Source organism: Morone saxatilis, unplaced genomic scaffold (genome assembly GCF_004916995.1).
Source record: "Morone saxatilis isolate NCDOM2014 unplaced genomic scaffold, NCSU_SB_2.0 Contig18, whole genome shotgun sequence".
Taxonomy (NCBI): Eukaryota; Metazoa; Chordata; class Actinopteri; family Moronidae; genus Morone; species Morone saxatilis.
Window position 1 is genome coordinate 21,545,806 of NW_023339740.1, and position 11,171 is coordinate 21,556,976.

General features: G+C 41.7%; 2 protein-coding genes across 3 annotated transcripts in view; both read left to right on the forward strand.

Annotated features, from left to right (window-relative positions):
- On the forward strand, positions 1-4,985 carry LOC118328433 (F-actin-capping protein subunit alpha-1). The gene is made up of 10 exons (XM_035662176.1): positions 1-101; positions 1,689-1,752; positions 1,852-1,903; positions 1,995-2,058; positions 2,207-2,413; positions 2,502-2,581; positions 2,738-2,816; positions 2,907-2,978; positions 3,205-3,267; positions 3,999-4,985. Exons 1-10 carry the CDS (start codon positions 66-68, stop codon positions 4,137-4,139), a joined length of 858 nt encoding a protein of 285 aa, XP_035518069.1. The 5' UTR covers positions 1-65; the 3' UTR covers positions 4,140-4,985.
- A 1,258-nt stretch (positions 4,986-6,243) lies between these two features.
- mov10a (Mov10 RISC complex RNA helicase a) overlaps positions 6,244-11,171 on the forward strand; it is an 11,440-nt gene continuing 6,512 nt past the window's right edge. The window contains exons 1-9 of one of the 2 annotated variants that reach the window (XM_035661313.1): positions 6,244-6,675; positions 6,767-6,872; positions 7,009-7,187; positions 8,155-8,396; positions 8,499-8,745; positions 9,845-9,985; positions 10,071-10,233; positions 10,379-10,530; positions 10,631-10,801. In XM_035661313.1, the coding sequence (XP_035517206.1) occupies positions 6,557-6,675; positions 6,767-6,872; positions 7,009-7,187; positions 8,155-8,396; positions 8,499-8,745; positions 9,845-9,985; positions 10,071-10,233; positions 10,379-10,530; positions 10,631-10,801 (1,520 nt within the window). In that variant the 5' untranslated portion in view covers positions 6,244-6,556. The remainder of the gene's footprint in view (positions 6,676-6,766; positions 6,873-7,008; positions 7,188-8,154; positions 8,397-8,498; positions 8,746-9,844; positions 9,986-10,070; positions 10,234-10,378; positions 10,531-10,630; positions 10,802-11,171) is intronic. The other variant, XM_035661312.1, reaches the window with a different exon arrangement.

The window sequence follows — 11,171 nt, forward strand, 5'->3', positions numbered from 1 at the left end:
ACACACACACACACACATACCTGGCAACATCGACAGTTGCTTTGTTAACACTTCACTGAGCCAAGATGGCAGACTTCGAAGAGCTGAGCGATGAAGAGAAGGTATTACTTTATTAATTTATACTCTAATTATTTTATTACCCTTAACCTTTGTCCTGGAAGATGACAGTGAAACCCTTAGCATGTAGCACGAAGAGCTAAGCGGACCGTATTTGGTGCCAAGCCAAGCCAAGCCAAGCCAAGCCAGGGCAGTGCTGTATTTGACAGTTCAGAGCTGTGCCTTGCATGTTTTGTGCCTGTGTACTAACACATAATGTGAGTTAGATAGCCTGTGTGAGCCCGACCCTCTTAATGTTTAAATAAAATACACATGAGCACGGTTGAGCATTATGTCTGATTGAGCATGAGAAGTAAATCTAATGGAAGGAAGTCGAGCTACTTCCTGCATTCACACTGAGGATAATGACAGTTTATCGGCAACATAACACCACCCACACCCAGTTTGCTGTAACTTCACCTAACCCAGCTGCCTGCATTGGTCTTCAATACACCATAAGTGGAGGTTTATCACTCATAAGTCATTTAAAACCTGTAACTTTTGGACTCCATTCATGGGACAGATGCAGTCTTCCCTGCAGTGTTATCGAGGCTTGCAGGGGCTGCTGTTGCTGGCCCCTTCCTCATGCTGCTACATGTTGTAAAGTAATGCTTTGCATTCCTGAAGCTGACGATGTGGCCAGGAGCTTACACCTCCAGCACTACTACAGGGAAAACAAACAAATAAATCCGTATAAACAAGACGAAAGAATGAAAGAACTCAAAGCCTACATTTAAAGTTAGAGTTGGATATTTATTCCTGACAGTGCTGTCTTTATCAGATATAGGGTTAGATTGTTGAAGTGCGTTATGGAGAGTCAGTCTGAGTCTTGGAGCGCTTTCTGGGCTGTGAATGGAGAGACTATCAGGAGCACAGTTAAACTGGGTTACTCATTGTTCTGCCCTTTCAGCTGGACAGCCCATTTGTAGGTCACTGCCAGCTGCAGCCTGGAGGCTCAATAACCCTGTCTGCCTGACAGACGGCATCACTGGCACACTGCACTGTAATGTGGCTGTGCGATTAGGATGCAGGGCGGGTTGAACCTGTGAAGGTCATAAATGAGGGATGAAAAGAGAACAAAGGGTTACTGCTACTTCTCTATCGGCCGTTAACTTCCCCCTTACTTACTATGTGCTGCCTGATTGTGTGAAGCTCGCCAATACTTAACAGCCCTTACTGAGTGTTACCTTATGAGAGCACTAGTACCTGCCGCAACTCCTTCACTCTGGGGCTTTGACACCACATGCTTACACTTGCATTCTGGCTGCTAAGAAAAGCCCGTGGGCGACATACCCCGCCTGCCATCTAAGGAGCGGTTTAAATGGAGCTAACGAGTCTGCAGCCAAGAAAGCTAGAAAGCTGCTTTCTGCGTCGCTCTAGTGGCTATTTGCAGGGTTTTCACTTATCGTAGACATCAGCTGCTGTATCCCGAAAGATTTAACACACAAAAACAAAACATGCAGCAGATTTGGTTGCTAAGGAGACTGTTGTTATTTGTCTCTACCAGTTCCTTTTACGCAGGGAGGGAACTAAACCCCCCCAAGTTACACACTGTTTTACATTTGGTGACATGTTGTTGTATTTGTTTCTAGGTCCGCATTGCAGCTAATTTTGTGATGCACGCTCCTCCTGGAGAGTTCAATGAAGTCTTCAACGGTGAGTCTCATTTGTGATTGACACCTTCAGGACTATCTGCATTTTAAACGGTCTGAAACAAGTTGTCAATGCTTTTCTTATGTTAATTCTTCTTCTCAGATGTGCGGATACTCCTCAACAATGATAACCTTCTCAGAGAGGGGGCAGCTCAGTGAGTCTCATTAGTTTTTTTTTTTTTAACTTGTAATATAATGACGTTCTGGATGTACATGCAACTTGTTTCTGTTATTTTTTTGATACAGTGGCTTTGCCCAGTACAACATGGACCAGTTCACCCTCGCCAAAATTCAGGGATATGACGATCAGGTAACCTTGTTCAGTCATGTACTTTTCTCATTCCTACCTTCCAACCTTCTAACATTTATTATTATTAATTATTCTTCTATGTTCATAAGACAATACCTGAGTAAACAGCTATAGTAGCAGCACGTTTGTCTGTCTGTTTCCCCTTTAGGTCCTGATAACGGAGCACGGAGACCTGGGTAATGGCCGCTTCTTTGACCCTCACAACAAGATCTCCTTCAAGTTTGACCACCTCAAAAAGGAAGCCAGCGACCCCCGGCCCCATGATGGCGAGGCAGCCCTCAGGTCATGGAGAGACGCCTGTGATTCTGCCCTGAGAGCCTACGTCAAGGAGCACTACCCCAGTGGAGTTTGCACCGTAAGATCCCTCGCCCCATCTGCACCGTAGCCGCCATGTTCAACACTGCACATGGTCCATCATCCTCACCCTTCTTTATCTGCTTCAGGTTTATGGGAAAACAATCGATGGCCAGAAGACCATTATTGCTTGTATCGAGGGTCATCAATTTGAGCCTAAAAACTTCTGGTAAATTTACGGAGGACAATGATCCAATTTTAAACTTCCTAATCAAATTCACTCTGGCAATTATGTTGGCTCAGCGTAGAGGCAATGAGGTGTTATTGTGTTAGGAGTGTTTGGAATCGGTTCTCAGGTTTCCTCTTCTGCACTTTCTGTTTCCAGGAACGGTCGCTACCGGTCTGAATGGAAGTTCAGTGTCTCGCAATCTACAGCACAAGTGGTCGGGGTCATGAAAATACAGGTATGTTGAGTAATTAACAGGTGTTGTATGAGGTCGGCTCTGAAGTTGGTTTTGTTTCACTGTTGTCTTTATTTGCTCTGTTTATCCAAGGTTCATTATTATGAGGATGGAAATGTGCAGCTGGTCAGCCATAAAGATGTACAGGAAGCACTGATTGTGTCTGTAAGTATTTTAACTTATTAATAGTTTTTCTAGTTTAAACTCTGGAAAGCTGAAGATTCTTGTTTAACTATAGTCTGTGGTTGTTTTTTCAGACAAAGCTAAGTGGCGTTAAGTAACTTGGAAATAACTGAATGGACTTATTGGAGTATTTCATATCTGATGTATGTTTATGTTTATGATGTGTGTTTGATTTGTTAAATTAACCCACAACTATGTGTTTTGGCAGAACGAGAGCCAGACTGCAAAGGACCTTGTGAAAATTATTGAGGATGCAGAGAATGAATACCAGGTATGTGTGATTTAAGAATAAGAAGAGTTTCCCCCATAAGTGAATGAAAAGTTTTTATTATTGAGCTGTATATTAAGCCATAAACATTTTCAAACAACACCATACAAATTCCCCAAATAAATAAATAAATAAAAAAGAATAAAAATAAAACATAAAGAAATCTATTTGAGTCATTGTTACCTTCAGATTTTAAGCCCATCATGTAGGGATGGGAATCTATAACCAGTTCCAAATAGTCTGATCCATAAAGATCGTATCTTTTATCAGTTGCACATTATAAAACAATGACATCAAACTCAGGCATCTGTGCTGCTGGAAACCTGCAACAAGAAGGACTCGTGACTGAAGAAGAAACGGTCCAAAGCGCTTTTTTAGTGCTAGCTGTAATGCATATATAATTATTATTTTAAATTCCAGCAATTTGCTGAAACATCTTTCTATGCAACATGGGCTTAAATTCCAGGAATGTATTTGATACACACAAGGGCCCAACCTTCATCTGTTAAACCTTAATAAAAACAAATTCTCTCATTTCATCCATTTAAGATGATGACAGAAAATTGATCAGGAATCAGTAAGGGAATTTATATAGAATCTAATAAGCAGAATTTATAATGGCAAAACTCAACTTCCTCTTCTTACACATTGTTTTTCTTCAGAAAATGTCCAGTTACCACAGCTGTCGATTATATCTAGAAAGCATGACTGATGTGCTTATCTTGTCTTTTCAGGTGGCCATCAGTGAGAACTATCAGACCATGTCGGACACCACATTCAAAGCCTTACGCAGACAACTCCCAGTCACCCGTACCAAGATTGACTGGAACAAGATCCTCAGCTACAAGATTGGCAAGGAGATGCAGAACGCTTAGAGGAGTTACGATAAACAAATTGAAGAGAAGCCAATGCTCGCGCAAACATGTGTGACGCAACATACCGTACTGTATGTCCTTCTAAAAGAGACATTGGTTTGGGGTTATTATTTTTATTTTTTTTCCAGAGAATGACAGCTTCCATTATGCACTACGAGGGGATGCCTTCATTTTAAAATAACATTGAGTGGTGTACCCGTCGCTCATTCGCAAACGCATATTATTTGTTAACAAATAATGCCTTTGGTGACACTGTGAAAGTTTGGGTCATTATGTGCTATTTGAATTCTCACAATCACACATGTTCAACACACAGTTTTCGGATCCCACAGTGCTTCGAATGGACACACATTCTCCTAAAACCCCTCAACTTCTGTGTAGCAACTAATTTCTCTCTTTAAAACATAACTGAAATTCTTTAAGAGCTTCCAATACCTCTATAGTTTTTTATTAACAGAGGGCAAATACTGTATGCAATTCGATATGTTGGCCGGGAAGACACATGACAACGCCAAATTATACCGTTTTATATTTTGAGCCTGAAGAGCCCATCTGTTTTTATTTATGCATCCCTCTGGACGCAGGGTTGTAGCCAGCGGACATGCCAAAGCATACCTTTTTCTTTACCATTCACTGAATGCCCCCCTTTTTAAATTTAGTTGTGTCTCTTCTCTCGGTTGTAGAGACGTTTTCGGTGAAAATCCCTCTTTACCCCCCTGGACTGATAAAGTATTGTTGTCCTCCTGCCAGCTCTTTGCCTTTAGCTTTTGCTATATTTTTTATACAAACTGTAAGTACATTTATTATTCATGAAATAAAAATATTATCTTCAAGCAATGCTAATCATTTGTGTGTCTGAGCTCCAGATATTTTCTTCTGGGTTTCTTTGATTGTTCATTGGAGGAGGAGAATTTTGAACTCTCAGATTATTTTTCTTTTAGGCTAAAAACAAAATTAAATGAAATTGAAGGATTTAATATTCTGCACTAGAATTAGATACTTAACACCGGAGCATAATAGTGAGATACAATCTTCAGAATATATAATTAAAATTTTAGGTGAATAAAATGTAAAATTTGTGAATTTATAATAAAACTATTAATCATCAAATCAGTTAATAAAAAAGTCCTGGCTGCATGAATATATTAAGCAAAAGTGTAACATTTGTGGCATTATCAATATATGTAAATGAAGCCAAGTCATGCAGACCAAATTTTATGCTTTATAATAAAGCATAAACAATGTGCCATTCAACACTGTGTATGCTATGTTGGTATATTACATCTGTCTTGGCTACAAATGTCATGTTTCATGACCATGACCATGTAAATGAGGAATGCTGTGAACACCTGAAATGTTCAGTCACTTAATCACTGTCAACTCACAGAAAATCAACCAGCAATTATTTTGATCAAAGACAATTTTGAAGCAAAAACACCAAATATTCGATGATTCCAGCCTTTCCAGTGTGAGGAGTCACAAGTCACAAGGAGTCTTGTTTTACACCAAAGCGAAAGGAATATTTTTAGTGATTTGGACAGTTGGACAAAAGAAGTTGTGCAGGGTATTTTTGGACAACATTTTGAAGTTCATAGAGATTAGATTCATTGAGAGAATGATCTGCAGATGATAAAATAATGAAAATGAGTTGTTTGAAGCCCTAATTTTGAAAAAACAAACCCCGACCAACAACAACGGGGCTACTAAATATGAATCGATTACACATTATTTGTCCTTTGGTATTAGATTTCCAAGCTTGCGAGTCCCCGTACATATAATCCATGCTTTAATGCAGCTATGTGTATTATATATTATAATGTATATGAAAACCTGACAGCACCCACTGCTCTGAACCTGCTCAGCTGGTGATTATGTAATAACTGCGGTTTAGGGAGTGTCAACAAAACACACAGAGACGATGCTTGTGTGTCATATAAGACCCGTAGGGCAATTCAAACGTCGGATAAACTTTAAAAGTATATAAAGACACTAAGTTGTACACTAAATGGTGTGGACAATGTATTTACTCCGGTATAGAAAGCTGTTTTCGCTCCTCAGCTGTCAAACAGTTGCAGACGCTTCCTTAATGAGACCGTTAGGGAGCGTCCATCAGCTACAAGTGTGCGCCAAACTGCGCTATATAGTACACTTATATATCATTTAATCGACATTTTGAAGCTAAAAATGAATGAGAAATCGATGGCCAGCGTAAAAAGTTAAAACGTCCACGCTTGGCGAATACGCGCAAAAAGTCCCGCAAAACACGGAACGCGTAAACATCCCCATACTGTCAGAGCGCGTTCACAGTTCCAGCTACTAATACTTCAGGAAATTGAGGGTTGATGAGTTGGTCTGCCGATGAACTTCCTCATTGGAGTCAGTCGATAGGCAGAAGCAGCGGCCTGTGACACGCCGACATGTCGCTTATAGTCTGTCTTGAATCCGGACTGGACTTCATTGAATTTCTGGGAGACAGAATATCCAACACCAGCAAGAATGAACTTCGTCGCATCTACAACTGTGAATTTAGGGGCAGGTAGGCTTCAGAAAAAAAGCGTGTGTCGCATAGCGTTGTTAGACTGTGCTGTGTGTTACACGACTCACTCTGTGTATGTTTATGTCCACAGAGAGGGAATAAAAGACCCCAAATTTTCCAGTGTTCTTTACGCCCTTGTGAAATTCAAAAAAGTTCACATTAGACAGGGGAACATCTTCATAAATGTCAAACCTCAGGTAAGATGTCTTTGTTTGTTTTTTTAAATGGGGAACAAGACTGTACATGTTTAGTCTTGTGCTGCATTTATATATATCCCATATCCCACAGAAATAAAATGAGGAAGTTTTATGTTATTTTTAATCCCTGCTGCAGGTTCGAGTGTACTGTGACCAGTGGAGGAGGCCCCGGGCCCCTGAGCAGGAGGACAGTCCCAGCTCTAGCCCTCAGAAGACATCTGCACCCTCCTCCGTCCCCTCGACCCCCGTGAACCCTGTGCTGACCCCCAAGAAAAAGCTGGCTACTGAAATCCTTCGCAAGTTAAAGCTGAACAGGTAAGTTTGGTCTGTAATATGTTTCACATTAAGAGTCCATTTTTGTGTGATTTTCCATGCATGTTCTCCCCATGTGGGTTTCCTCAGATGCCAAAGACATAGAGGCTAAACTGCCCGTAGGAGTGAACATAAGAGTGATCTGTCTGTATGTGTCAGCCTTGTGATACACTGGCGACCTATCCAGTGGGTCAGATGAGTACTGCAACCAGTGATTACTTTCATTATTGATTAATCTGCTGATTATTTTCTCAATTATCCATCAATTGGTTGGGACATAAAGTTTGGTAAAACAGTGAAAAATGCCCATTGCAGTGTTCTTAAGACCACTGTCGTCTTCTAATGTCCTGTTTTGCCCGACCAGTAGTCTAAAGATAATCAATTTACTTGCAAAACAAGAAAAGGCAGAAAATTCTTACAGTTGAGAAGCTGGAAACATCGTATGTTTGGCAATTTTACTTAAAAACGATAAATATCCTTTATGGAGGGGACGAAACACTAATGAGGCTCTCTGCTGTCCTCCACCGTAGGGTCTTGCTATCTGAGCTGGTATTTTTATACCAGATGGTATTAAAGCCAGAGATGAAACTCTCTGGTAGTATACTCTTTAGAGGATGGGAAGTGAGACCTTTCAGTTCAAGAGCTTGTTGCTGGCTCACCGGAGAGGCTTCCTGGGACATTTAAGGGAAAAAAGCCATTGTGGATGTTAGTAGTTCATCCTTTTCTTTTTCCTGCAAAATGTCTTCGGTGAAAAAGGTCTGTTGCTACCAGTCGCTGCAGGTCAATATCCATTAAATTTGATGTTAGACAGAAGTTAGAGAGAGGGAGGATGGGAGTGATGGCATGGGAGAGTTACAGGTACATGGTACTCTGGACATCGACTGCCCAACCATCACCACTTTACCCCTGCTGGTTACGAGCCTTACAGCTGTTCACTCTGCAGTTTACTGATGGTACCTCTCTCTCATAGGAAAAAGCTGACAGCTGACAAGGAGGGCATTGAGATCACGTCGGACCCCGTGGCGAGTGGGGGAAAGGTTCAGTTCACTGTGGACCTTCTTCGGGAGCCGTTCATCCTCAAGTTCCAAATCTTAAACAACGGGACAAACTGTGTGCACTTCACCTACTACACTGCCTTGCACAAGATGCGCTGTTTCACTCTGGAGGATCAGAGGAGAGTGACCAGAGCCAATCCACTGTTCCTCTGTCCTGGTGAGTTAACTTCTCCTCTCTATTTAAAAAAAGAAACCCACACTCCGGAGAGGTGATTAATGCTCACAGCTCCATCTTCCACCTTCTTCTTTCTTTTCACAGGGGAACGCTATGAAGTTGTGGTTCGGTACGTGCTGAACCACTATGGATATTTCCCTGCCACAATGTACTTTGAGTTCTGCCCGGACGTGCCAGAATCTTTGCCTTTTTGCATTGTGCGGGAGATGGAGGCGTTGACCAGGACCCCGCTGGCTGCGGAGCTGGGGCCCGTGTCTCCTTACAAACCATTTCAGGTGGTCACATACAAGCGTGTTGACACCGTGATAGTGGAGGGAGTACCTCCTGAGAGGTAAACAACGATTGCAAACCAGTCGAAGACTCACAGTAGAAATGCACTTTTGTACCTGGTTATTATAGAGGAACAGATTTTACATATGGGGAATACGGCAGCATATATGAAAAAAGTTATATAAAGTCTAAAAAGTGCAGCGTCGATAGGGACTGAAGACTACGACTTTAAAATAAATAAAGTCTGGGAATGTGGAGTAAGTGAGATTTCCAGACCTCTGTAGCCTGCTCCTTATCTCTGCTTGAGGCTAGCGGCTCAAGGCTACATTAGTTGCTACTAGTATAACAAACCAGAATTTCCAGCCGAACTGTCGGTGATCAAGTTGTGGGAAAGGTAGATATGGAATATAAAAGACTATGTCTCAGATGCTGCTGTGTTGATTTCTATAGTTTTTAACTGTCTAATGTAAGCCTGACAATATTATAGGAGTTTGATGGTAAATTAATGGGGGAAAAAATAATAGTTTAACGTGAATGTGTTGGAAAAGTGCATGGAGACAGAAGTTCGTGGACAGCCTTTGCGAGATTTATTCAAGTCGATACAATACAGTTCCAAGAACTCTTCAGAAAACCAAGTACAATCAGAACAACCACAGAACCACTAAACCTCTATCAAGGCTTCTAGTCTTATACCTCTCATTGGTGTCATTTCCCATCAGCAGTTGGTCATTTGTCATCAGCGGTTGGCTAGTTATCAATTTTACTTAATATCAACATGTTACCTAACTTCGACAGAAACGGATGCTGGCTCTGGGAGTTTCCAGTTTCAGGTCAAGGTGTTTTCCATTGTTCTTTTTGGGATTGTCCTTAGAGGACACGCTCAGTGTTTACAGAACAGAAAAACTGTTCTTAATGTTCCAAATTAACAAATGCTGCACAAAGTGTCTTACTATCTCCAAATAGAATGAGGACAGATTTTTTTCCTCAGCAGCAGGAAATCCATTATTACAGATTTCAGTACAAATATTTGATTTGGGAGCTGGTTGAATCAAGTTTCTTCTGTTGTAATTGAAAGTGATCAACAAATAGACCCAGAGTGGTTCCTGAAATTGTGTTTTCATGATTACCGTCATGATGTGTTTGTGTTTTGTTCTCTGCAGTTCTGTCGTCCAGCCTCAAAAGATGGCAGTGAGATTGGGAGAATACAAGTACCCTGATTACCTCAAGGAACTGGCTAAACAAAGGATGGAGGACACTGAGTACCTCTCCTCAACTGCCAGGCAGAATCTCCCATCAGTGAAGTGAGAGAATTACCTAATTATTCACAGCTAACCGTGCCTTAACTCCCTCATCGTCTCAATGTTTGTGTGTGTACTGTATGTCCAGGGGTCTCCTCAACTCTGCCTTAAAGATGAAGACATACTCTCATCGATTTCACCTCCTGCTGCACCTGGAAGAGATTCAGATGGAGGTGGACATCAGGAAGTATGACCTCCACGACCAAACCATGACTCAAGACCAAAGAAACAAAAAACTGCTCACACTCAGAGTAAGGAATCCTCACGATGCCCATCTACTGTTTTATATATACTCAATGTACATGTTGCTGATCGACTGTAAGCTCAGTGATTTTTGTTGGGAAAGAACTAAAAACGCATCACAGAAAGGGGGCCAACATTTATATTCTCCTACAGGTTCCTGGTGTTGCTGAGAATCGGCCATCTGTACTGCGAGGAGATTGTCTGAGGGTTTCCAAGTCTGAGGACAAGGTCCAGCCAATCACTGTGTACACTGGATATGTTCACAGAGTAGAGCTGGATAGCGTGAAGCTGGGCTTCTCGAAGAGGTAAGAGCTGGACTAAGGATACTTGTCTGCTTGAAACCTCGCAGGTGTCAAATAAAGAACCTGACTCACTCCTCCCTCTCACTCTCCGTCCCTGTTTCAGGTTGCTGCAGATGTTTATCAGCAATATGAAGTTTAACGTGGAGTTCACTATCAACCGGTACCCCTTGAAGATGCAGCATCGCGCGGTGGACTTGGCATCAAAACATCAGCTGGAAGAGGTGCTGTTCCCATCTGGTGCAGCAGCGGCTAATCTCTCCATGCCTAAATTCAGGTCTGGTGCCTCTACACGTAAAGAACATGCATACAGAACACCAAAACCACTAGCAGATGAAGTATCATCTACAAACACACAAACCTAACCACTTTGTATCTCTAATACTTGTAGTACAGAGCAGCTTAAATTGTCTGGCATTGGTGATAAGAGCATATGAACTCGTAGTGGTGAGTGTGCATGCTCAGCAGCCTTCGCCTCAGTTCTCTCTGGGCACTCATCCACCGTATCGTACTAACAGAAGGGGATACTGTTGGTTTAATGCCTTAAACTTGCCTCAAGTGGATGTACTAAAAACATTGGGGATTATGTTGGCCGAGGACTTGCAGGCAAAGCCTTGTTTTCTAGAACATATAAAGTAGTAGTAGTA

Excerpts from the sequence above, each read along its gene's own strand:
- LOC118328433 (XM_035662176.1), top strand. The coding sequence starts at position 66 with ATGGCAGACTTCGAAGAGCTGAGCGATGAAGAGAAG. Across the intron at positions 102-1,688 it reads AGCTGAGCGATGAAGAGAAG|GTCCGCATTGCAGCTAATTT; the intron begins GTATTACTTTAT and ends ATTTGTTTCTAG. Across the intron at positions 2,414-2,501 it reads ACCCCAGTGGAGTTTGCACC|GTTTATGGGAAAACAATCGA; the intron begins GTAAGATCCCTC and ends TATCTGCTTCAG.